We start from the raw sequence: 25,715 nt of genomic DNA, 5'->3' as shown, positions 1-25,715 counted from the left end.
AGTGTACACCACCATCTGAGACAGTCACTGATATTAACTCGTTTCAGTGGTCATTTTTGGTTGGTATGGAAACTGAGCAACCCTGTCCACTTTGATTTATGTTAAATAGCAATGTTGACTGCCAGCGCAGGAAGCACTGTAGTGTGATGTACATGCCGTGAGACAAAAAGGGTGTGGGGGGCTACAGTGCTGGAGAGGTTTATGTCTCTTCTCCTCTAGTCTGCCCTCGTCCATCACTGAGACACGCTGATATGGCGGCTGAGGTCGCGTAAGGATTTCCTGCTTGCACTGCGGAGAGGTGATGTCGCTATCAACTGCACCATTCATATTCTTCAGTGTCTAAACAGCTGTACTTCCTTACTTTATTATCATCAACGGGACTTGGCATTTTGTAACAGAGGCAAACACAAAAAAAACCTCTTTACCTGCCAAACCAAGAGAAAATTAGAGTACTATAGTATGTATGCTGCAAATAGCTCATAATCTTATCCATCTCATGATAAAAATCAGCTCTGGTGGACCTTCTGAGTGAGTATCTGGTAAGCCCCTGTAGGTCCAGCACCTTCAGGAGGCCATCAATCTTGTGCAGTGTCAGAGATAGCGGTGTGTGTGCTCAGACGATAACAAACCACTGGCACCACTCTTGTGTAATCCAGACTGGGAGATCTTTGAGAGGCACATACAAGTATCTCTGAGAAGCAGACATATCTGCTTTGTTTTGAAAAGGGAGGAAATAAATCAGATTATTGCTCTGTGTATTTTTTCAAGTAACATGAGAACGTTGGAAACACTCAACAGGGTGATATCCCATGCATGAGTGGGGGAGAGACTTACGATAACAAGAAGACGTGCAGATCAGTGCGACTTTTTGGAAAAGTAATGAGATTGATGATTTTTTTGTTCCGATCAAAAAAGATTAATAGGAAAAAAAATCTTGGAAAAGTTGAACTAAAACCTCAAACATTCTCTCTTTGTGCAGTGAACTTTCTCACATACAAGCATAAAAGAGGGAATAAAATTGTATTTACAAGATTTTGGACCCTGGAGGCTGATGATGAGCAATGACGTCTGTTTCACAATCACCAATTCAACCCGGGAGGTTTGGATTGAGGTCGCAGCACGGTGTTCATTTGGTAAGTTATGGTCCCATTTAGAATTTAAAAAAGACAGTAAAGCAAGGTATGCTTTAGGGTGTGGCTACCTTGTGATTGATAAATCGCTACAACAGCGTTGTCCGGTCTGGGAGTTGTCTGTGTTTTTGTCTTACAACTTTAACCCTTCCACAATGTGTTTTTTAGTTCATGAAAGTTAATTGTAACATTTTGGCTGCCAAACAATGCCTCATTCAGCGTTCAGTTGTAGTTAGCTTCACCCTCTCCAGTCACTTCTGGTTGCACAAAAAAGAAGATGGCAACGGCCAAAATGCCGAAATCGAATTCAAAACCGTAGTCCACAAACCAATGGGTGCCGTGATAGAAACTACATACACTTCTTATATACAGTCTATGGTTGGAAGCCACAATGGTGCAAAATGTTAAATGCAATAGCATTAAGATTTCCATTCATTTGAACAATCGCAAAAGCAAAAAGCAAAAGTACACAGGAAGAATAAAAAGCCTGTCCATAAACCTTCGGCCACATGGTGTACAACAGACAATAAATGGTTAATCTTAGACTGAACATCCTGAGTCAGTACCAACCCAAGAGTCTGTGTCTGTGGTCTGAAACAGTGGCCTTGGCACAGTGCAGAGGCTCATCATCTGAATCCACAATCAATATGCAATATTTTATAATCACTGGTAAGAAGAAAAGAGCAACATATTACCATCACTGACATCGAGGCCAATTGAGGTGCGGTCTTTCATATCCAGTTATATCCAGAGAAATGACAAGAGGAGTCTGGCACAACTTTCTCTGTGTAATCATCATTATTCTTGACGAACAATGGTGAATGAAGAAAGACTACTAACTCTATTATCTGTCATAATCTGCATAATAGCGTCTGTATGTGAAATTCTTCTGCTGTATTGGAATATGAAATGTCTTGTAACCATCTCCCTGACAAAAACAAAAGGTCACATGCTCCTATGTCAAACAAGCTACCCATAATTCCGCTCTCCGCTGCGGCAGAACCCTCGTCCTTCCATCTTTCGCTTTCACGCCATCCCCACTTCAAGCCCTCTTCTTGGCAATGCTTTATGCCAGACCAAAACAATTTTGCAATAAGCTATTTGCGTTCGTAGGGATTCATTTTCAGTTGTTTTTACATTCTCCTTTTGTAGTGGGCTCCGATTGCCTGTCAGAGTTTCCCCACTCGCATAGAGAAGAAGGGTTTGCTGGTGCTGATCACTCTGCTGAAAATACTTTGCTCTGTTAATACTTGGATGCTTGGAGCATGTTGGCTTGTTGTCCATGTGGGATGATATATTTCAGTTCCTGTTATCCTAAATGACAATTTCACATAGTCTACGTGTTGTTGTGCATATTGTAAAGGGGGTTTTACTTTCACTGAGAAAAAAATAAATAAAAATGACGACGAGGACTCCATATTTCAACATTTTTAGGACTTTTTCCTAAACATTTTAAGTTGATATGCTGATGCATATGGTTGTTTTTGGGTCTAATAAAAGAAATCAGCCTTGATGATGCAGCTGACAAATGTGTCGCAGTCAGTATCTGGAGTTCAATTCTGTTCATGTGGACACACGCGTACACAGACATGCTAAGACGTATGGACCGGGCGGGAGAGGTTGGTGTGTCTTGCCCAGCTCAGTGCTCTCGGAATCTGTTGATCATGTGTGTGTTGATGGGCCAAATAAGGGCTGCAACAACTAATCAATTAAACCGATTAAAAACCGACTATAAGTAGAGACCATCTTGCAGTGGGATCACACCAGTTGCGATACCAAATCGGGCCATGGTCGTAAAGACGGGGAGGTGGGGGGGCAATGAGCCGGTGGATGAAGTCATCTACTGTCACGCGTGCTCCGCAAGTTGTCGCGCCACTTGGCCGGGCACCTCCCATTGTGTGCAGGGGAAAGACGGAGAGACGGTAGGAGAGAAGGAAGCTGGAGAAAGGGCAGACACAGGTAACTAGGAGGAGGTCAGCTTGAATAAAAAAAAAAGACAAAAAGTTACTGACTGAATCTCATATTTGCACCTGCTCATTCAGAAGAAGACAGGAAGAAGAAGGTGACAGCAGGGCAGGCACATACAAAGTCAGAGTGGTGCAGGGACGACATATGTTTGTAAGCCAGCCCCGGAAGTTAGTATCGCACTGGTTCCCTCGACAGGAAGCCAAAGGCATTTTCCAGTGGATTTTTGATTATTGCAGAAAATAAGCTCTGTGCAACATTTAAAGGGATATTAACAAACAACAAACACAGTTGCATAAGAAAAACTTATTCTCAGCACCTATAATTTCCTGAACGTTTGTGATGGAACTCTCAATTTTGACACAAGGTACCCTTATGCGTCTACTACAAATAGCAATGTTTCCAACATCCAGTTATATCAAACAATTTACAAATTGATGTCAAATACAAGGAGATCCATTGTAACAAATAGAATAGATGAAATGTGATGAGACAACAAAATAATTTCGCCAAGTGGTTCGCAAAGACCAAGAAGAACTCACCAGTGACTTTTTGGCTGGTAAAATATGCTGGTTGGCAAAGAGTTAGTTGGTGATGCACAGCAACGTCTCCTAAAGTTGGTGCAGTAAGCAGCCTTAACAAGTGAATTCTACTCTAATTTAATCTAATTCAATTTAGAAACAACGGTAACAGACGGAAACACCTCCCGTCTGTTTTGTGATGGATCATTGTAGCTATTCTAAAGCCAACGCTTGATAAAGCTAACGCCCGCTTCATTGATCTGTGCGTTTGTACGATAAAGGGGACACAAAGCTGCCGAAGACGGCAGATATATTAACGCTTATTGGCTGAAATTAGGGTGGAAAGACACTGGAGCATAACGTAACGTAATAGAGCTTTTGGAATATGTCATGCCATTACTCAGAGACTTCTCAGTGCATTGTTGCATCCCCAAAGTCCATTTATTTATTATTTTTTTATTGCAGTAAAAGTGGATTGTAAAAGATGAGGAATAAGTTTTGTTTGTTGAACAAAATCCTGGAAACAATAAATCTTTCTTATTTCTTTTTCGCAGCCCGTCTTTTTGGGACACACACAGGCCCAGCTAAGACTCGTCCAGACAAGCATCCAACAATTCCTAGAAAACAGATGTCGACAGGATGTCAAATGTGTGGCTGAGGGTGACTCTCCTAGTCGCATCACACTAGCTATCAACTGGTTTGCAGGACAATACATCCGGTGAACCCTTTTTGTGGGATTCCACGCTGTAAACAGGCATCTGAGTGGGTGTAGGGGGGCCACTGGGGACAGAGCGAGAGGTCCTGGAACACAGCTTGAGCTGGAGCGGAGGTGCGGATCATAAAGAATAACAGAGCGGGGATGAAGGGTGCTTATGGAAATGCTGGGGCTAACAGAAGGTTCCGGAGACACCGTTTACTCAGCCTGCCAGCATTAGAGGACTTGGCCCCGGCGGTTCCTCTCCGAACTCGATCCCACGTAGGGGAAAAACGGATCGTGTTCAGAGTGTTTGCGCGGTGGCATCGTGTCCACTCAGTATTCCAGAGAGAAATTACAAGTCAAAGTCATGGCAATATTTCTGACTTTTTGCATTCCGGGACATCATCTCCAGCTCATCACTTCAAAGGATACTAAGTTCACTTGAGTGCAAAGCCAAGCAAATCGACTGATGACAACAAATACGAGTTACAGCATTAAATCTTTGGTGGGTGATCTCATGGCGTTATGTAAGACAGCGGTGCCCGTGCCAGACCCTCAGACAGAGCGCAGGGGAGACATTCAGGTGCATGCTGTTGAGCACGCAGCTCTCTTCTTTGCCTGCCATACTTGGAAATAGTTTTGTTTGAGCTTGCTCAACTTGTTTACCCCAATAAACAGTCCCCAGCCAAGCCTTTTAAAGAGGTAGGGGGAGTAAAATGTTTTTTGAAATAATTATAGCTTTCATGTTTACAATAAAACAAAACCATAAATTGAAACAGTTTAAATAACAAAACTCTCACGCATCAGTGCAGCAGCTCCTGGTGATTACAATGTTCTGTTTAGGCAGAAAAGGAGTTCACACATCTGCAGTGAGCTACCTCTGTCTGAACCATAGTGGCTGAAGGACCTCTCACATAAAGGCTGCTTTCAAATACAATTACATATTTGTGCAATTTATCGCCACTTGTCCAAAAAACATTTGATTCTTATTTCTTTTGATGAAGATAAATGACTCGATTGGGAATCATAATCGCGTGATGGATGGTAAATTATGATTTTCCTCTCATTGCTCTCGCATGAGCTAGAACACGGAAAAGGACTGTGAAAATAAAGAAAGACATCTGGTGACAGTGAGAATTCTTACACACAAAGCACAACCAGACCGGAGTCCAAGTAGCAGCTTGGACTGGAAATTCATGATTAAAACAGCTTCACCATGTGTGCTCTTCTTTACGCATGACGAACGGTGTAGCTCTGTAAACCCACCCCAGAAACAGCGACTGACACGATGTGCTCTCATCTGGCTGCAAGTGCAGTTTCACTGAGGAGTTGTAAAGCTGGAATTAAAAAAAGTGTAATTTGATGACTAAGAGGAAGGTGAAGCTCTGGTGTGAATGGCAGCCAGTGACTCAGGTTGCTGCACACGCACATTGGTGGTTTTACCAACCAGTGCCTGTGACTAGGAGACACCAGAAAAGACAGAAGCATCCACAACCCCTCATCTCACTCCTCCACCACCATCCACATGCCAAGCTCCATCGCAGTAGGCAGAGCTGGCGAGACAGGAGTCGGGATGTCTGCTCTAATTCTCCAAACTAGGACCACATAGCAGAGGAGAACCCATTAAGCGAGTCCTGGACTTTGGCTGACTCCCCAACAGCATAGGCCTCTCATCACAACCCCCCCCATTCTCTCTCTGCTTTTACTCCTCCCACGCACACTCCCACCCCCTGCTGGCTCGGGTGCCAGGACCTAAACATGTATGGGCCTCTGCAGAGAACCGCCTCCAAGGTAGCACTTCTCTCCTCTGCCAGCAAAAATAAGACATTATGCTCTCTCTCTCGCCTCCTCTCCCTCCCGTCTCAGCAACACAAGTCCCTCCCGCATCACAGTGGTCAAAGAGCTGCCAGGAGCTGCAGCCAACAACTACATTCTGCTTTGCCCTCTTTTTTTCCCCACTGATGGCTCTGAGGGAGATTTACTTTACTTAGCAAGAAAATTTATGTAGATAACTGAATTTCGTTGTGCATCCCTGTGTTGCGTAATGACAATAAATGACCCTTGAATCCTTGAATCATGTCCATTTGAAAGGCAGAGCGTGTTCCCTGAGATGTGTTACTATACACAGGAGCAGACCACTAGTTGCATTTTTTGTTGTTAGCTTGGAAAAAGGGTATTACATGGGCTGTAGAGTATCTGCACTTGGCCATATTTGAAAACAGATACAAATGTTGGTGTGCATATACACTTGGAGATGGACATGCACACAACCAAACTCAGTTGTGGGAACATGCAATTGACTGGTGCTCATGCTGTAACCCCAGGCACTAATCGTAACCGTATCAATGACATGCTCTACAGTAATCCTTACCCTAGCTTTAACCCGAGTCTAATTATAACTCTGTTCTAAACCCCTAATCCCTGAGTGGCCCTTTTTCAAAATAATGACAAGACGTTCTAACTTTAGAGGTTATATTCTTTTTTGGGAATGTGATCGCCGCACAGATTGGAAAAGAAGAAAAACACATAAATGTCACCATGGTCGAAGCATTTGTTGTAAGGAGAAACACGGATGTCCTGCAACCCCGACAGTTCATTGCTTTTGCCTTTAAATGATCTTAACGACCAAGTCTAGCCTGTAATTAGTTCAGCATCATGTCTTTTTTATGTCTGAAGATTTTACAGACTTTAACATCCAGTGAGCAAGTTTCTAATAAAAGATCTAAAAGCGCTTCGATATCAAACCAACAAACGGACATGCATGCGTATTTGCCATCTGTCTTTGTGTTTGTGGTATAGGTCACCATTATTGGGGCAGTCCAACGTGAACGTGTCGTAGCGTAAATATTCACTGACGTAATGGACAGATCTGTATTTTTAAGTCCAGTGCAAACATGTGGACATTTGAGTGCAAAGGGACGACTGCCTGAGTCCTCCTCAGTGGACCAGCTGAGAAAACACTCCTCGCTACACACTGCGCAACATAAAAAACTTTAAATTCCATCGCTCACATCCCATGGCACCCATTTGCTTTGGCCCGGAGCTTGACATTACACCTACTCCTCATTTCATAACATACTACAGGGGAAGAGTTTAACATGCAGTACATCACCGGCTGATTTATGACGAGTCATGAAAGGCAGGACGGATTCTGGTGCAGCGGTTCAGCTTTTGAGTGAGATAAGGAAGGACGGCAGGTGATTTTGCAGGAAAAGTATACTTAACACTTCAGTTCAGTCATACTCAATTCCATCATTTAAAGCGGATGACATGGGGAAAAACTTTGACTGGATGTTTGACTGGTTTGACTGGATTTTGTGCTTTTATTTGCATGAAAACAAAGAGGCCAGTCCCGGATAGACATTAGAGCATTATTGTTAGCATACTGTATATGATGCTCTAATGGCTGTGGTGACTTGTGTGACCATGTCCCTACTCATAAAGCTTGTGTGGTCACACAGTGGTTTTAATAGCATGACAGTGATGTTAACCATTATCCCGTGACCTTATTAAAAAACGTTTTTAGCTTTTTATGAAACACTCAATCGTGTTCTCTAACGCACACACGCATCAAGTTCAACATTAAGATTTCTCCAGACATTGTAAACACAATGAACAAAAGAATGACAGTACTACAAACAATGTAGACAACATAGTAACGACAAATACTGTAGACTCAACAACAAATCAAAATTATTTAAAAAAATAGGGCTTCAATTGCCCCGGGAAGTATTTTCACAGATTGTTTATTTTTCTTACAGTCCAGTATTTAGACTTGTGTCAATTTAGCCTATTTAGAAAAGATTAGTGGCTCAATGGGAGTGATGTAGTACAGAAGAGCTGGAGAGAGAGCAAAAGCATCTCTGTGACTCACCGTTGTTACCTCCTGACCTTACACAGACGGTAAACAGGGCACTAATCGAAGTATTGCGGTGCAATGACCAGCCTTCTTGTTGACATCTGACAACTAGCATAGATGGATCAGTTGGGTAATAATGCAGGGTTTTGCGACGTTGTTTCTTTCCTCAGAATGCACCAGAAATGGAGGATTTACAGAAGAGCAGGCTGAAAAAAAATGAATCAAAATAACAGACAAGACGAAGCCATGAAAAGAATACAGTAAAGGGAGAGCCGGCACCATCCATAGCTTAGCGCTATTCTGGGAATTGCGCTCATTCATGCAAAAGCAGTGTTACTTTGTCAGAGTGCTAATTAGATGTAAGCAGACCTTGTTGCTCAGCATGCCAACTGTAACACACATGAGAAACCGAGGAAATGACTGAGCTGGATTGATGGAATTCCGTAAAAGGCCGAGGACATTTATCACTGGTGGTAGAAGCTAAACACAAGAGCAGCTTGATGCCAGCAAGAATGTGTGCAGCCAAAACAGTTGATTGAGTAGACGTGGGTTTGTGGAACAGGAGAGGGAAGTAACTTACTTGAAGGAAAGAAATAAAATCTTGAGGCATATTCAACTTTGGCAGGTCCTCACCTTGGTAATATAAGAATGGTGAACCAGCAGAAGAATTATGTTTGGTTTTCAAGAATCTGGCAACAAGTCCAACAAAGCTTCTGCTTGCATTTTCTTTGCATTTGGACTTTAATTCAAAATGCCTCGGATACCGCTCTTAGCCGCTACATGCCATCTGATGTGGTGAAAATAGCTGGCAATGAAAATATTGTGTGCGATTATCTGACGTTAGCTTGTGTTGTATAGGACATTTTGAGGCATAACAAAGCAGAGCCATATCTTTAGAGAATTGCTCTACCTAAGCCTCACTGATGTGGGAAGGGGAGCAGCAACTCTTACCCAATTTTCTGGATAAGCTTGTGACATCTCTTTCAGACGAGTGTTGGGAGGAAACAGATAAAGCTTTCCATGTGGCATGTTCTTTTTCTGGCTCATTCCGTTTGCCCGGCTGCCAGAGAATGGAGTCTAATGGAGGGGTACAAGGAAGACGAGGGGGAGTAAACGTAGGAACTACGGGGGAGCACTAAACATGCATGAAGGAAAATAGTCCTCCCAGATGACCGTAATGACTGGGACACAGAATGTGTACAGATCTAGGCGAGCGGCCAAGACAAACAGCCCGAGGGGGCGAAGCGGAAGCCATAGCCAGGTGAGGGCGGGGGGGGGGGGGGGGAGTTCAAATAAAGTATATGGAGGGTTGGACGGGACAAGGCGAGACAAATGCCATTACAGTGCAGAAAAGAAAAAGAAGCCAGGAGCGAACCTGAGAGTTGTGGGAGTGTTTCCTCTGAGGGAGGGGATCAGGGGTCTGGTTGCACAGCCGTACGGAGCCACCTGATAAATGGTGCTTAACATGCACAAACATGCTGCATACACCAATGCGCTCGCCCTCATGTGAAAACACACGGTATACTGCACAGAGCGAGCACCGTGTCTACTGCTGCCTGTTCCCTTCATTCTCACATCCATCCACACACTCGATAACCTCCTGGGGCGCTGTGTTTTCTGTGCCGCGGTATGTACGGCCAAGGAGCACAGCTTGAGCTGCAGGGAGGTCCAGAAACCCAGAGGGAGATGCTACGCAGGATGTGTGTGTGTGTGTGTGTGTGTGTGTGTGTGTGTGTCCGTGTCGGATTGAAGGAGCAAAAAGTGGATATTTAGTGAACGTCCGTGTGCGTTTGCATGAGTGTATGAGTGTTTTGACACTTGTGTACGTGCCAGAATTTGTCAGAAAAGGCCCAATAGAGAGACGGTACAATAAGACAGAGGGCACAGCATCTGATACCCATATGTTCATTTGGTCAAAAACCATTTTAATCAAGTTTGTGGCTTGGTGGAGCCAAAGTAGCTGCCTGTGAAATAAAGAGTACAACAAGAGGCACACAGCGTTCCGGTCACACGGCCTCTCTGTTGTATCCACACGTGTAGACGCGCTGTGCCTGGCTCCACCACACAGCAGAGAGGGCATGCGAGACTCATGCTGCATCGATTGCTTGCTCTAAACTCTGAAAGTGATTTTCTCACTGTATCTTGAGGAAATGAATCATTAGGCTGTGGCCCAGTTGGGATGGCTCTGACATGGAATAAGAAGCAGCCACTCACCCCGGGCTGGTGCATTCGGAGTGTGCACTGAGACGAAGGGGAAAAGATGGGAAGCAACCCACGAGGGCCGTGACAGGAGAGGGGGGGGGGGATTCTAAATGGCAGGGAATGGATGCATGCGGAGGACTGGGAAGGGAGAGCTGGAGGAGACGAGCTTTGGAATGAAGGAGATGGGGAAGGAGAGGGGGAAAGGGGAGCCGCCTTTGTGGCTTTTGAGTCAACAGGATAACAGCTCAGAGTCAAGCTCGTCTTTCCTGGAACACCACAGGAGCACTCAGCACGAGAGAGAATAATGCCTCGTACTAATCTTTCTCATCTTGCAGCACACGTCTTTGTCAATTGTTTTGGTATCCTCGCTCAGAACTGCAGCACTTGGAAAACTAAGGCCAACAGAATACTTCAGATGAGTATATTGTGGATTAATTCAGGATTCAATCTGAAAATATTGAACAGAAATGCAGCCGCTGACTGCGGTAAGATGGCAGTACAGTTAGATTTTGCATCAATAGCTCTTCTTTGTAGTTTTCTCCCTTTTTCCTATTGTGTCACTTTGTCACTGATCAATCACATAGAAGCTGATTTAACTTTACACTGTGTCTGACATGTCTAACTTGCTTTTTCTTTATTTTTGTGCAACGTCGGAAGTTCCCTGTTGGATTTTCTGACCTCTCACCTCTGTGATCCCCGGTGTACGGGCGTAGAAGAAACATCCATGCGATGTTGAACAGCTGCACTTCCTAACTAAGGTTATATCCATGCTCGATGAATAACCCGCTTGTGATTATGCTTAGTTTTCCTTATTATGCTGCAAATTCAATTTAACAGTGCATTTTAATAGCTTAACATCACTTGTTGCTATTCAGTAGTCAAAGCCCTGCGTGCCACATGTGGTGTTGTTTTTTTGTGAGTGATCAACTTTTAATTGATATATTTACTTATGCAGAAAATAAAATATGATGATAATATAATAAAACCAAACAGGAAGACCTTCCAACAACAATATGTCACATATATATGTGTCAGCAGGGCTACCAAACAGCAAGTGGTTAGGGCGCATACCACATGGGTGCACATGGGACAGCATGATTAAACAAATGATGATTTTTGCCTTAATTGTGAAGATTTAGCTTCTTCTTAATGGTGTTAGTTAATATTCGTAGAACCCTGAGTTCAACGTAACTACCACTAGAGACCCTCTAGCGATGGGATCACACCAACAGCGATGTCAAATCAGGCCAGGGATCTAAAATAGGGAGACAATGGCCACTTCTCCGCTTCCTACACCCTACTTCCACGGCCTTGCTTGGACCACTGCCACCTAGTAGTGAACCCACCTCATCAACGGCCACGACACCGCTGGTTGTGATGCCACATTTTCCCCTGACGACACACACAGAGACTCGCAAGGTGAAAACAATTCCAGCCACACACTATCGCAGCTGGTTGACATCACGTTGCATATGCTTGCGGAGGATTAAAATGTGAAAAAAAGTGAAACATACTTAATCATCCCTTTTGGAAAGCAATATTATGCTGTTTTGCGTAATTCATTAAACTGTGTCTATCAGTGAAATTATGTTTTTTGATACAGAATGGTGTTTCCATGACCATTTCTAAGTAGGGTGGGTCTGGGAAGCCAAATCGAGGAAACTGCTATCGCTCCAGATTTTCCAACAATCTAATTTACTGCTCTTGACTTGAAGGCAAAATTTTAGTTATAAATCTGCAAAAGCTCCAAGCTTGTAACTCTTAACTCCCATCTGCAAGTGTTCACGAGCTCATGAGCAACACGGGAGAATGCATCTGGGACATCCCAGCATCCTAAAGTGACCCATGAACACGAGTGCTGATAGGAGATAAGGAGGATATGACTTATGTGGAATGCAATTTGGGTTAAGATGAAAAGAGGAGTGTTGAAGATAACCCAGACTTTTCTAAGAAGCGGTTAGAGGTAGGAGGAGTGAAAACAAAGAAGAGAACAAGCAAAGATAAGAAAGGGAGGTCTGGATTACATGTTAAGCCTCATTACTCAACCTCCCACTCGGTTTAATACAGAGGGAGATAGAGACAGACTGAGAAATGGAGTGAAAATACAAACATGAATAGCAAATATACTTGTGTGCAGCAGTGTGGGTATCCATGTCTCCCCCGTGACCCCATGCTTTGGTTGAAGCTTATAATAAAGCAGCAAATTATGAATTAGATAAGTGTCAGTGAGCTATTGGTCTGGGAACACAGCAACCATCGCAACCACACTACATTTAAGAATGTGACTTTCTGCCCTCGACTCCATCTATCATCTTGTAAATCCATAACATTTCCACTTCCCACTGAGTTGCTCACGATAGTCGAGACCATCTGAATGCACCTCAAAACCCAGAAATCGTGTTTAAATGGTCAGATGTCGGTCGGATGGGTTCCCTTCAGACCCGAGATGGTAATTTACTTGTTATCTGTCACAACAAGACAATAAAATCACACTGCCAGATGGTCATTTATTATCATCCCGCGTTGAAGTGGTGTTCTGCATGATTGCGGCAATAGAATTGTTTTTAATACAACTTGTTTTTACTGCGCTGCACATGACTTGTACACGTCACCTGAACTCCCAATCACACTCAGCCTGAACACCCAGTTTGTGGTGTGAAGGATGCAGGGCACGGAGAATAGCAAGGGAACCCCATAAGACATATGGTCTTGATCGGAGCCAGTACTACCATGACATCACGGTCACATAATTGACTCTCATCGCCTGTTGCTCTCTTTCCCCCCCCCCCTTTGTTGTCGGGGGGCAAGTGAAGGCCACACAGCTATGGAAGTTTTCCTCCTTCACGTGAGTATGCTGTTGACTGTGGGTTGCAATATCACAGACCACTTTGCATCTGGATATTCTGTTCATACCGTTCTTTCCCCGACCGGATATTTAGCAGACAGTCAGGCTCTTCATTTCAAGGTTCTCCTGATTTATTAATGGAAAATCATTTTAGGGCTTTGAGTTGGACAGTGTCGCGTCTGCCTCTGTAGCCGGCGCACGCTCGTTAAGGATTTAACGGTCCTAATAAATCACAAACACTGCAGCCCTCACATTAGGTCGAGTTTAACAAGTGATCACCAGAAGTCATTTGCAGGAAGTGGGTGACGAAAAAGACAGGAATACATGTAGATGTTAACCACTACGCAAAGCAGCTGTGACACAACGGTATAGCCGAGGAGACACTTTCCATCTTAAGTCAACTTCTCAGAGCTCCCTGTAGGATATAGGGGAACCTGCCAGGGTAGCTTTTGCGCAGTCTGGCTGTTGTTGTTTTGTATTAAACAAAGTCAAGCTGTCCCTTCGTTCCTGCCAAGCTCATTGTCGTAGTTGTTTTTCTCGGAGCAGCCATTCATCGCGTAGCGAGGCTCCGGTGATACACTGAGCAGATTACCTCTGCCGGACTTGTTCATAAACAACAACCACATGCTGCAACATATAATAAAAAACATGATAATAACCACAGGCCTGATGGGAATCATGATGTGAATCAGTCCTAGCGGTATGCATCCATGTTGTCATTCCTCTCTCTCTCTCTCCCTCTGTACAATTATCCATCTCCCTGTCCTTCTATATTACTTTACAGATGTACTGACATGCTGTGACGGTTAATACGGTCAGCCCTATTCAGATTAGGACTTGACGATGCACTGAGATTATGTATTTTGATGCCTGTGAAGTAATCACAATACAATTTTGAAATAGAATTAATTCAAGGCCCCAAGCTTCAACTCCCTCTCTATCCATGCAAATCTCACGTGAACATTGATTATTAGAGCATTACTAATTTCTCAGACATACTCACAGTTACACCTCAGACAGAAGCGCTACTGAATATAAAAGTGATTCTTTAGGAAAAGGTGTATTTAACTACTGTAAAATGTACTGAATTCAAGCCATAATTGACTGTTTTTTTAAATAAACATTTTAGGCTATAAAAGTTTACAAGTATCAACATTGTTCACTTAGTTCCCTCTTTTAATTTCACGGTATTCAAACAAATGTTTGACTTTGGGGGAGAGTTGGCAATAAACACTTTAATGATCTGGTAATAGCAGGAAATAAAACATAATGAATGAGCTGAAGAGTGGTGGTGAGCCTGGGATGGTTTAGATATTTAGGAAGCCTACCTCATTTCCCAAGAACAAGAAAAAAAACAACAATCGCCACCAGAGATTGTACATTTGAATCATAAGTTAGGCTGAATGCCTGATGTCTGAACAAAAAAAATGTATAAGTCATCAGTTTATAGCCACTGATTTGCTAATAAATCCCAAAGGATCTTGAACATTTGCTCCTTTAGCTTTCTGGAAGACCGGAAATGACTCCGAGGTCAAAATGATTCACATTTCCAAAGAGGATAATTGTTCTTTCTATTTTTCTAAAACATCCAGAGAAAGCTTTGTCTACTAAATGAACATTACTGTGGTCAAACTCACTGGGATGCAACACAGATGAGGATGAGGAATGCTGAACCTCAAACTAGGCTATATGGATACGTTCAAGCCGTCTGAAATCTCTCCTCTGTCCCTCTGTGTTTATAATGCATTATGTTGTTTCCTGTTACTAATAGTCCAATCGATCCCAGTTGTAGCTGCCCACAGAGACATGCTCCTTGCACAAAATCAAGCTCTGAGTCGATGTGATGAGAGGAAAAGGCCCACTGTGTAACAACGTGTTGTTCCAAACCTTGATGATGACATTAGTCTTAATCACTGAGAGAAAGTCCCCCTAAACAAACCCTCCCAGTATGCACAACCGCGGAAACCGCATCCTGGTTTTTCTCAACAGAATGTTAACCTGGTGACAGCGCCTGACATGTTTCACAGCGATGCACGGACCGCGATGTTGGGTTGTGTGATTCCTCGAGCCAGCGGTCTCATCTATCAGTGAGTAGGAAGAGAGGTGAGGCCGGGTGAAAAAAGAAGAGACGAAGAGCGGAGGGTTTAACCCTGCTAGGGCTGCGGGGTAATATCTCTGCAGCTTGCAGACACTTTAGATAAGCTGCTGGGTGCAATCTGGAAAACAGCAAAGGAAAGGAGGTCAGTGATGCATCTACTTGCAGAGGAGGGACTGTGGAGCGCTGCAGAGGGGAACTAGCACTTCACAGGCAGTCGCAGACACACAGAAGTATAAATGCAAAAGTCTCGAGAAGAAATGCATGGCCCAACAATACAGTGATTCATCACAATTAAGCAGATGTAAACCGATACAGAGTGTAACCCTAACACCCAATCTATCAGAGGAGCTGCCTGTTGTCTCTGCTCTCCCACAGTTTAAATCTCTCCGCTGAATAATGGAAGTAATACTCCAACACATACCTACAGTAAATCATCGTGCACACACACCGCCTGCTGTATAATTCATTCCCGTTCAGTCCCCACTAAGCGATTTAAAGCTATCCTGTGCAGGTCTTCAGCAAAATACACGAGTAAATCCATCCGACACATTTATCACAGAGAGCTCGATGTTGTGTGTGTGGGATATCTGAGGCCTTGGGATTTAGACACTGTGCTGATCTGATGATTTGTTTCTATTTTGAATAAATAGCACATGTTAAATATATGTTTCTGTGTGGAATTAAATAATTGTTTTTCACTTCCAATTTTAATTTTTACGCTTACAACATACATTACAGGGTACGTAAAGACGGATATTTAAATCAATCCCGAACCTGTTGCAGGATAAGCTCCAGTTAAAGCTTTCATGTCAATAATTATACAATATAATGTGAAATATTTTGCAGTATTTAGAGTGCCGCATTACCAGCTGCTATGGTATTTAGTTGTGGTATTTACATTTGTATGACTATAGTGTAGAGAACAAATACATGTTGAACCCTATGAGGTTGTATTTCTTAAGTTGCAGAAGATTCTTTATACATTAGTAGCTGATTTGACGGAGGCGCTGCGGCAACACGCCATCACACTTTAGCCGAGAAGGTGAAGGCAAAGGCAAAGGCCTCATCAAAAGATCAAACTGCTTCCTGTGGACCCGCTAGGGATGTGCTCCACTGTCACCACAGGTCCCAGAGGAGGTGACCCCGCACTTCAATAACTAGCAGCAGATGAGCCGGTGCAGGAAGACACCGCTGGAGTCCAGGAAGTGGCTCGGGTATGAACATGTTTGGAGAGAGTGTTCTTTTGGCAAGAGGGGGGGGGTCTCTATAGTTTATTTTTGGGACCTTGGCGACGACCCTGCTGCTTTTCCTGTTTTCTTTTGCTGAAGTAGGTCTCAGGTTAGCGGGAACAGATAAAACAGTGGAAAAGCGGCATTCCAGAGGAAAACGCCTTTCTATTTTCACACCACGGAGGAGTCAGATGGAAGCTCGTTCATCACTTAAGGCTACCGAAAGCCAAGACAACAACTTGTCGATCAACATGTGGCTGTTTCCCAAAGGGAAAAGCAGTGTGACAGTTTTTACGAATTCAAATGTTCAGTATGTGAACGTCTTTTTAACCAATGTGAAAGATGTGGTGGGAAAAAAAAAATCAAAGAGACAAGCAACACAAACTGGATGACAATCATCTTGGAAGCCAGTAGGTGGCAATCTTCTCAGCAATCCTCACCAAGCACCTGTGTCCCTCTGAGCGAAGGGGCCCCAGATTACAGGCTCTAGATCAGCTCAGGGGGTCATGACACTCTCATGTCAGACACACTCGACAGTAAACAGTATTCAGTCGTTGTCACAATGCAGAGCTGTGTCAAATGTGGCAACAATATATGATAAAATCTAAAACAAACAAACATCTTATCTCATGGTAAACCACTTGGGCGAGGATGATGTGTTCACCATTGATTGTGGTGCAGGGCGCTACTGAACGGGCTCTGGTTTGCTCGGATTCATGTCTCACAACATCAAGGCTTTAAATGACCCTTCCCACTGAGCATGACATGCAGAGCCTTGCTGGATGTCCGTTGAGCTCCTCTGGCATCAGTGGGACATTACATTCATATTGCTGATTTTATCAAAGGCCTCGCCATTGTTGTTTGCCTTGGGTCTATGTCTTTCACCCCCCCTCAACAAGGCTGATCCAAAAATATTACTGTTGTGCTGAGGAGGAAATTAATAAATCTCTGAGGAGGAAATTAGAGTTCCAGACAGCGTGTTTCTTTTCTTAGCAAATGTATTGTGCAAACTGAATCCTCGTGAACCAAATTGTATTGTTTCAAAAATATATGACTTTGCAAAAATCCAGGCCTGGGATAAAAAGGAAAACGCGTCATGCAGTTGGCTGAACTGTCATTTTGTAGACTCGAGCCTTCTGAAGCTAAAAGGACTGAACAGCACTGCAGGTTAAAATACTAGACGACACATCTACTTGTATCGGCCACAGCATGATGGGATTGTACAAGGGACCTCTGTACTGAGGCCGTGTAATTCTGAATAACGAGAACTCGGCATGAAAGGCATTTCCTCCGGTGCGCCTACATGCACACCGGCCAACATTTCTCAAGTCAACAAACAAAGTGATCGCATCAATTGAGCAAGACTTTCAAGCACCGAGCGTGCAACGCTGTTGACAGATGCCGCGAGGAGAGCTGCGATTGGTCCGTCGCGGTGGGTGTTTTCCGCATTCCGGGAAGAGCTTTTCGTCAGGAGCGCATACCGGAGAGGGGGACCGTCGCGTCTGTGAAGAAGCCCTCCTCGGTGATACCCCAGAGGAATAGCGGTCCGTCGCCAGGGAGCAGGGATGCCTTACATGTTCGTCAGTACGCAGATCCGACTGGTGTGTATCTCGCCATCTGTAACCGACTCGTGTCGTGCTTTTAGAAGAGACGCGCTCGAGACGGAGATTGAGGGATTTGTTTGTTTGCCAGAGCAACGTGGCGCAAACCAGTACTCAATCAGATTGCTGTTCTGCAGCGTGCTGTAATATTCTGCATGCTGGAAACAACAAACAGTCAAGGCTACAAGCGGGTTTTTGTTTTTTGCTAGGGTGCCCTAAATCAAAAACACATGTTCCTCAGCTGTTGAGCTGTTCATTTAGCAACCTAATGCTATAGCCTGAGTATCTGGTGATCTATTTTTAGCCTGCCTAGTTATTAGAGATTATGATCAGAGGGCTGCAGGGGAAGCCAGTGACACGCAGCCAGAGCTGCACACATAACAGATATTGTTTGTTTTTTTCAAAAGCATTGGCATCTCAAATCAATCTTAAGCAAACCATCAGCTGTATAGTCAATGTACTTCATCACTTCTTGCAGGAGACTGGTCCAACAAATGTGGGAGATGAATATTCGGATCCAGCTGTCATGAATTCCCTAGGAGCAAGGAAGACAACCATGCTGGGGAACAATTTGTGAGTATTGCACATCGGGGACAGTCAGTTATTTAAGTGGGTTGGACATTCAGTGAATGGGGCAGGTAACTTGTCAAATGTGGGCAATATCTGACGACAAAGAGTAAACGGATGAGATTTGTCGGCATTGTTCGGCTCACTTGGGCCATAAAAGCACCAAGATTTAAATGTCTCACGGGATGAAGTAGTTCTATCCTGATTTGACCATTTTAATGAGAACATCTCACAAACGGGGAGAATAAGCTGTAATGGTCACACCATGTTTCCATATTTAGGCACTTAACTCTGGTTTTTCTTTCATTTTGGCAGTTAACGTGTACATATTGATGACAGGGCTGAGATCAGGTCACATGGAGGAAAAAAAAAAACCCCATCCAATGTGGCTGAGGAAGGCTGCTGGCTCTGCAGATTTAGATTAAACTGTTCAAGCTGATACAATACAGATCAGGGAAGTGTTGTCATTGGCAATCTGATTCAAATGCTGCTGGGAAATGAACCAAGGTGTGGAAGGAAGTGAACAAGCACCAGAACAATTAACAGCGTTCTACTTTCCAAGCAAAGTTTACTGAAACACGGAGAAATCCCACATCTGCGGAAAGTTGAATGACTTTGTGTTTATGCTTATTTAGTTCCGAGTACAATGTGGACGACCCGCCTCGCCTGGTGTTGGACAAGCTGGAGAAGATGGGCTTCCGCGTGCTGACGATGACGGGGGTGGGACAGACGCTGGTGTGGTGCCTCCACAAGGAGACGGAGTGATGGAGCGAGTATTGACTGTATGGAAATGCCTCTCGAAGCCTTTGAAAGGATGAATGAATCATGCTGAGGAACTTTTGTCATAGTAAAAATAAAAGTCCTAAAATTGAGATTATCCCAGACGTAAGGTTTCAGATTACCTTCAATAGGTGACAGGTCACCAATTTCAAGGGAATACCAAACTACATTCCAGGCATTTTATAAGGCCCTTTGCCCATATTGTTTGCTATTTACTAGTGGTGACCAAGTGTTGCGAGAGTAAGGTCCAGTTTAATTGTTAATCATTTGCCAGTAAAACTTAAAGGAATGTCTCTAAATTCAGCCTTAGCAAAAGACCTACAATACGCCAGATAGACGTATTTGTACTTAAAGCACTGTGTAAAGATGTTTTTTGCAAGTGTATCATATGCGTATGATTAAATGATCTAATGATGTGGATTGATTGTGTACTTGTGAATAGAAGAAAACAATTTGAAATCCTGCTGCAAAGGATACTTCTGATAACCCGATCAAACAGACAAATGACAAACATGCTTTTATTGGGAGCCCTCGCAGCTCCGTGGCACCTTACGGGGGGATGCTGCATGCCCAAAGATGAGGCGCTAGCACTGCACGCACACTCGGCCTGTGAGAGCCAAAAAACACTGGGTGGTTTCAGCACAGCCCCAGGTCTGTGAACACATGTCTGGGGCCAGCCCGGATCACTAACCCGCAAACCAGAAACTTTTCCAGCCAGCTTACAGCAAAAACTCTTACCAGTCCTGCTGCCTCACACATGACTTAGCTTCCACCTCTGTACTAAAGATCAAACGATGCTGGTGCGTCCCAGTACCGTGACCACGGAGATTCCATTTGCTGTTTGCATACAAAGACGTGACAGGTTTTGACTCGGAACATAATAAGGAAAACGGGACGGAAGAAGACACTATGAAGATTCCAGGGCTGTGCTGTAATGTTGGTAGGACACGGCAGGGTTGGTGGTGAATGTGTTTCCGGTAATTGTATTTCCTCTGTTGTCATTTGGACAGAGTTTGTGTTCCTCGGCTTCTTCTTTTTTTTTTTTTTTTTTTTACACATTGCCGGGATATGAAAAAGGCTATGCATAAACAAAACCATGTGATGAGGGGATTTTGCAGGAGGAGAGGAGCAGATGTCTCCCACCACATCGCTCCGCTCCACAGCTGGACATTGGTGGTAGAGAGATGGATGAGTGGGTTGGACGGTGCGAAGTTGCCATGTGGCTCCTAAATAACGCAATGACAGGAGAAACACGGGCCCACAAACACAGACGCAGCATTACGCCATAGTCCCCCCGAGGGACAGGGAAATGAGACTATTTGGATGGATAGATGTTCCACAGGCAGAACAAAACAAACAGTGACCGCAACAGTTTGGCACTGTAACGTCTGACTTAATGCGGGTCACAGAGCGGTAGCGTGACACTTCAGAGGGCACACATAAGCAATGCAGAGTATTTACTAGGCATCTGTTACATAGGCCTATTGGAACACAGCTTAGAATAATAGCCTGACTTAAGAGAAAATGTGTTTGTTGTTTTTGAAGCAAGAGGCATGTTTTTAAATTAAAGATGGTCCACGACATGTGACGCGATGCATCAGGACCGAGGCTGGAGTGAAGTGAATGAAATGGAAACACTGAGGTGGGTAGGTTGCCCCCAAAAACAAGCACAACTATTGCTGCAAAATCATGTGCGACGGCTAAATGGAAGTTCATGTACTGCTCATGCTTAGTGTAGCAGTTATCACGAGGTAAAAGTCGCTCAGAGAGCGTTTCAGGACTCCTCAATGAAAAGCCTTTCAGCGTGCGACCAAAGCAACAGTTATTTGCTGAGAGTTAGACGAGAAGACCGCTACTACTCTCATGTCTGTCCATTCAATCTTAAGCTGGAGCCGAGGAAACAATCATTTTAATCACCAGACCAATGACGGAGGGCCTTCAGAGTGCGTCTTGTCATCACGTGAGGCAACAAGAAGTCTTACAAAAGCCGATCTAGTGTTCCTACCTCTGAAAGCCTGATTACTGGTTTAACTTCCACGTATTCACATCGCACGGTCTGTTTGGAACGATACAACTGTTACTGAACGCGTGTGCAGACAACAGAGAGCAAAGGTTACACTCGGCACCTGGCTACAATAAGGAAGGAAAGGAGTTGGTCACATCCAGCCAGACAGATGCAAATTACATCATTATACCGATATTTTCATGTATCATTATAGATCTCCTCTGGCCCGTTCACAACATGACGAATAAAGACGAAAAATACTCACTGGGTGCCTCAGATCTAGAACTCATTTATCAGTTCTCAGGGTTGTTATTATAGAAACTAATGAGACAACGTGGAAATTTAATCAAATACATTTAGATGAAATTTCAGTTTATTGCAGCGAACTAAATGTTCAAGTCATCCGACTAAATTCTGAAACGGGTGGAACTGCAAACATACAGCACATGATGCAAGCATGCACCGTTTATTTTGAACAAATAAAATGTTGATCAATAATAACTTGTAAAAATAGAATTGGCCTCAATATTGACACGACATGTTTACACTAGATAGTGAGCAGTAATGAGTCACCCCTGCAGCCTCAGTATTAGGACTCATACCTCTGTCTGCGCTGCAGGAGCCCTCACTTCTTCTCTACTCTGTGCCTCCCTCAGTCATCCCACGCTCTGAATACAAGGAAAAGACAGAACACGCTGATTAACACCACAGATCCTTTTTCAGTTAATAAAAAGATTTATTTTGCCACAGAGCGTATTGCATACAAAAACATTAATAAATGACAAAAGAGGCTTTATGAAACTAAAGCCTGAGACAAGTATGTATTTAGGTGCAGGGTGCTGTGCTATGACCCGGCAGCCTCCTCGTCATCCTCTCTCTGCATTTGTTCTATGAGCTTTTGACGTTCAGCGGCCTGCCTCATCCTCATCATCACCACGCTCTCATAGTCGCGCTCGTTTGCCATGGCGCCCTGTAGGTGAGAGAGACAGACGTACAATGTTAACCAAGGTGACACAGGGAGGTTATTATAACTGTTATCTGAAAGCACAGACAAAATAGAGCTTTGTTGTAAGTATGTGAGCCTCAGAGTTCAGACTTCTTTCTTTTGTTTTTTAAGATGTACAAACAATTGGTGCACAAAGACATGTTGAGCAGCAGAAGACTTTCTACTATTTTGGTAATGGATTCAGCAAAATATGTTTTGCTGAATAACTTTGTTTTATTTGCATTGTTGGTCGGCCACCAATTGAAGACATCAGCCTGAACAGATCAACTAGATGTCTAAAATCAGCCAGCGTGGCCCTTTAATCAATATTCAAGAAACATTCCTAGTGAGCCATTACACTGAAAGTCAAAACGCGTCTGTATTTCACATCATGACAACATCGACTCGGGCAGCACACGGAGGAGTGAATGACACCACTGTCACCGTCCACTGTATGTTTGCTTTCACGACAGGGCCTGTGGGCGCACATCGGAGGAGAGGGGGACTCCTGCCGATGCCTTCATCTCGGTTACCATCAGCATGATGGCAGGGCGAACATGTATGAGACGGCAGCCCGCAGAGCAACTGTGACAGGGTAATTCCGCTGCCTGAGGTCATTAAACCCCAAAATGAGGGCTGGGATTAAGCCTGGCAGTCGCTACGGCCTCTCACTGTGTGTGTTTTAGTTCTTTGAAGGGCTCGGACGACGATGGCGACAGAGTCTCTTACTGCGGGGGGAGTCGGAGAGGGCAGCCACTGACTAATAGCTAATCAAGCAGGGTGGGACACAGGCCAGACGTCTAACACACACACACACACACACACACACAGGTCACAATCTGTGCGGTCACAAATGCCACACACATCCTCTAAATAAGCATGGAGACACTTAAAAAAAAACAAAAAAAAAACATACATATGCACCTAGGATGATGCCATAACATTAATTATGCACTCGCAGAGACCGTCATCCAATTTTGAAGAGGAATGGCGCCATGTCCACAGAGTAAGCCATTGTTTTATAGGATTGTATCCAGGAAGTCTGCCGGGCCAAGGAAGTGTCTCTTTAACAAGACAATGAGCGAGAAGGCGAGTGAGTGTGCGTGCGTATGAAGGGACTGGGTGGGTGAGTGAGAGCAATCTGAGGATGAGAGGTAGATTTTTGTCAATGCGCTCGCTGAGCATCTGGAAAGCATCACGGGGGACTCCAGCATCCATGTGCTAAGAGAACAAGGGTTAGCCTGAAGGAAGACGAGAAGAGAGGGTCGGTGAGGGGGAAGTTACTCCTCCTACACCCCTGGATGGAGGAAAGCTGCTATTATCATTCCAATAATGTGAGCTCAAGCCCTCGTCTGACACGTAACTCTGACATATCACGCAAACGCCATTAGGTAAATAAACAACCTTTGCATCTTCAAATCAAGCCATACACAAGCAAGCGAGCTGGATATGAAGGCTCCCTCTTCCTCAGCAGATATGTCTCCACTCTACCCTGCCCTCTTCTGGCCACTACGCGGAAGTGCAGCGGGAAACTGGTCTGACCAACACTCGGTGTGGTCAAGGACGGACTGAGCCGGGCTGATGGAGCGGGGGAACTCTGAGCGTTAACAGGTGCTTTGTGGTCGTGTGACACAGTCCTTCCCAGGATGAGGGATGATTCCTTGCCTAGAGTGTTAACTTACAATGTACATGTTTAGCCAGTGCATCACTCTGTCACTAAACACTTGCTTGTGTGTGTGTGTGTGTGTGTGTGTGTGTGTGTGTTGCAGTAACACTGGGGCCCAGGGTGAGTAGGAAACCACAGAACAAAAACAATGGGCCTCCGTACAAAGCCACCGCAGAGGTAGGATGGTAGTAAAACACACACAAACAAGCTGAGCATTAGCTACATGACATCAGCACATGGCTAGGCCTCCAAGCAGCACACCCCAGCCTGACCTCGGGCCAGTAATGACATCATGAATACCACCGGCACTGTGAGTCAGGCAGTGTAAAACACACTCTTACACTCTTTCCCACACACACAGCAGGAGGCATCTCGCTGCGTAGGCGGCCACTGTGTTCCCCCGGCACAAGTTGTCGGATCAGCTGCACATTACACCATCCCTCCATGTGTGTTGGTGCGAGCTGTGTGTGCGAGTATGTAAGCATGTGAGCACGTAGTGAATGAAGACGTGAGGAAACAAGTGTGTGTGTGTGTGTGTGTGTGTGTGTGTGTGTGTGTGTGCAATAGAGAAGGGAGAGTGTAGACTCTACTATAAGATGACACTATCTCTATAAAATGGAAAAAAAAAAAAGAAAACAACAACACATATGCAGACAAATGTCATGCAGTGTCTTAAGTAAGATGTTGGACCTCCTGGAGCCTCCAGTTTAGCTTCAGTGCAAATCTCTGAAACACACAATATTCCTGTATGCTGTTTCGATGATGGTGGTGGTGAAGATCAGGTCAAAAATCTCCAAAAAATGTTTCACCTGGGTTGAGATCTTGTGACAGTTAAGGCCAGAGCACAACCTTCACATCATGTACTCGCCCAACCACCCGGTGTCTTTCCGTGCCCTCTGTCCATCATGTTCCCCCCCCCGCTGATATATTCAGGTTTTCTACTTAATTTGTTGCATAAACACAAAGATCGCTACAGCTGACGTCCCCGTCCTTTGTTACTGTGCTCCATTGATGCGTCTAAATGGAAAACCACACCACAACTTTATTGCCAGAAAGGGGACACACAAGAAGCAAGAAAATAAAAGCAGCTCTCTAAGAACATTTGCTTTAACAATGCCTCTTGTCGGATTGTATTACTCCAGTAACTCAAATGACACTGTAGTGACTTTTAAAACATTTTTAGTTGATATATTTCTGTTCCATGCTCATAGTCCCTTCACCTTGCAGCCTGAGAGGTTCCCAATAATAATTGGATTACTCATTAACACCACCAGATATCTCTAACTAGACGGCCAATGAGCCAAGAAGAGACTTGACAGACTTTGCTGCCAAGAGAAGAAATGACTTCTCCTTAACAAGCCTCCTCTGTGGGCCAGGCTGACATCTCTGCCTCTCATGCACTCTGGTGAAGTTAATCAAGGAACTACTTATCCCGAGCGTGTGTGGTGGCGTGGTGTGTGTTTCTATGTGTGTGTCGCAGGTGATTTATGAGAGGTGAAGACCTATTTAGAAATCATTTGTGTGTGTGTGTGTGTGTGTGTGTGTGTGTGTGTGTGTGTGTGTGT

At 44.3% G+C, this 25,715-nt stretch overlaps 2 protein-coding genes across 3 annotated transcripts in view; one reads left to right on the top strand and one right to left on the bottom strand.

Moving 5' to 3' along the window:
- Positions 1-1,416: 1,416 nt before the first annotated feature.
- dnajc17 (DnaJ (Hsp40) homolog, subfamily C, member 17) overlaps positions 1,417-25,715 on the bottom strand; it is a 51,011-nt gene continuing 26,712 nt past the window's right edge. Inside the window, exons 11-12 of one of the 2 annotated variants that reach the window (XR_004212765.1) lie at positions 22,102-22,469; positions 1,417-9,249 (exon numbers count right to left, since the gene is read on the bottom strand). Coding sequence is in view for 1 of the 2 variants with exons in the window: in XM_031847031.1 (XP_031702891.1) it covers positions 22,152-22,167; positions 22,351-22,469 (135 nt within the window). In the remaining variant the exon portion in view is untranslated. Of the gene's footprint in view, positions 9,250-9,482; positions 22,470-25,715 lie in introns of those variants that run through there. The other variant, XM_031847031.1, reaches the window with a different exon arrangement.
- Positions 17,702-19,914, top strand: gchfr (GTP cyclohydrolase I feedback regulator). Its single transcript, XM_031847035.1, has 3 exons — positions 17,702-18,147; positions 18,626-18,720; positions 19,350-19,914. Exons 1-3 carry the CDS (start codon positions 18,112-18,114, stop codon positions 19,477-19,479), a joined length of 261 nt encoding a protein of 86 aa, XP_031702895.1. The 5' UTR covers positions 17,702-18,111; the 3' UTR covers positions 19,480-19,914.

The sequence above is a fragment of the Anarrhichthys ocellatus genome, unplaced genomic scaffold (assembly GCF_004355925.1).
Source record: "Anarrhichthys ocellatus isolate YVR2014 unplaced genomic scaffold, GSC_Weel_1.0 scaffold7, whole genome shotgun sequence".
NCBI classification, from domain to species: domain Eukaryota; kingdom Metazoa; phylum Chordata; class Actinopteri; order Perciformes; family Anarhichadidae; genus Anarrhichthys; species Anarrhichthys ocellatus.
This window is presented reverse-complemented; position numbering and strand designations above follow the sequence as displayed.

Coding starts and splice junctions, on each gene's coding strand:
- gchfr (XM_031847035.1), top strand. CDS start 18,112: ATGCCTTACATGTTCGTCAGTACGCAGATCCGACTG. Junction 18,148..18,625: donor TCAGTACGCAGATCCGACTG/GTGTGTATCTCG, acceptor CACTTCTTGCAG/GAGACTGGTCCAACAAATGT. Junction 18,721..19,349: donor ACCATGCTGGGGAACAATTT/GTGAGTATTGCA, acceptor ATGCTTATTTAG/TTCCGAGTACAATGTGGACG.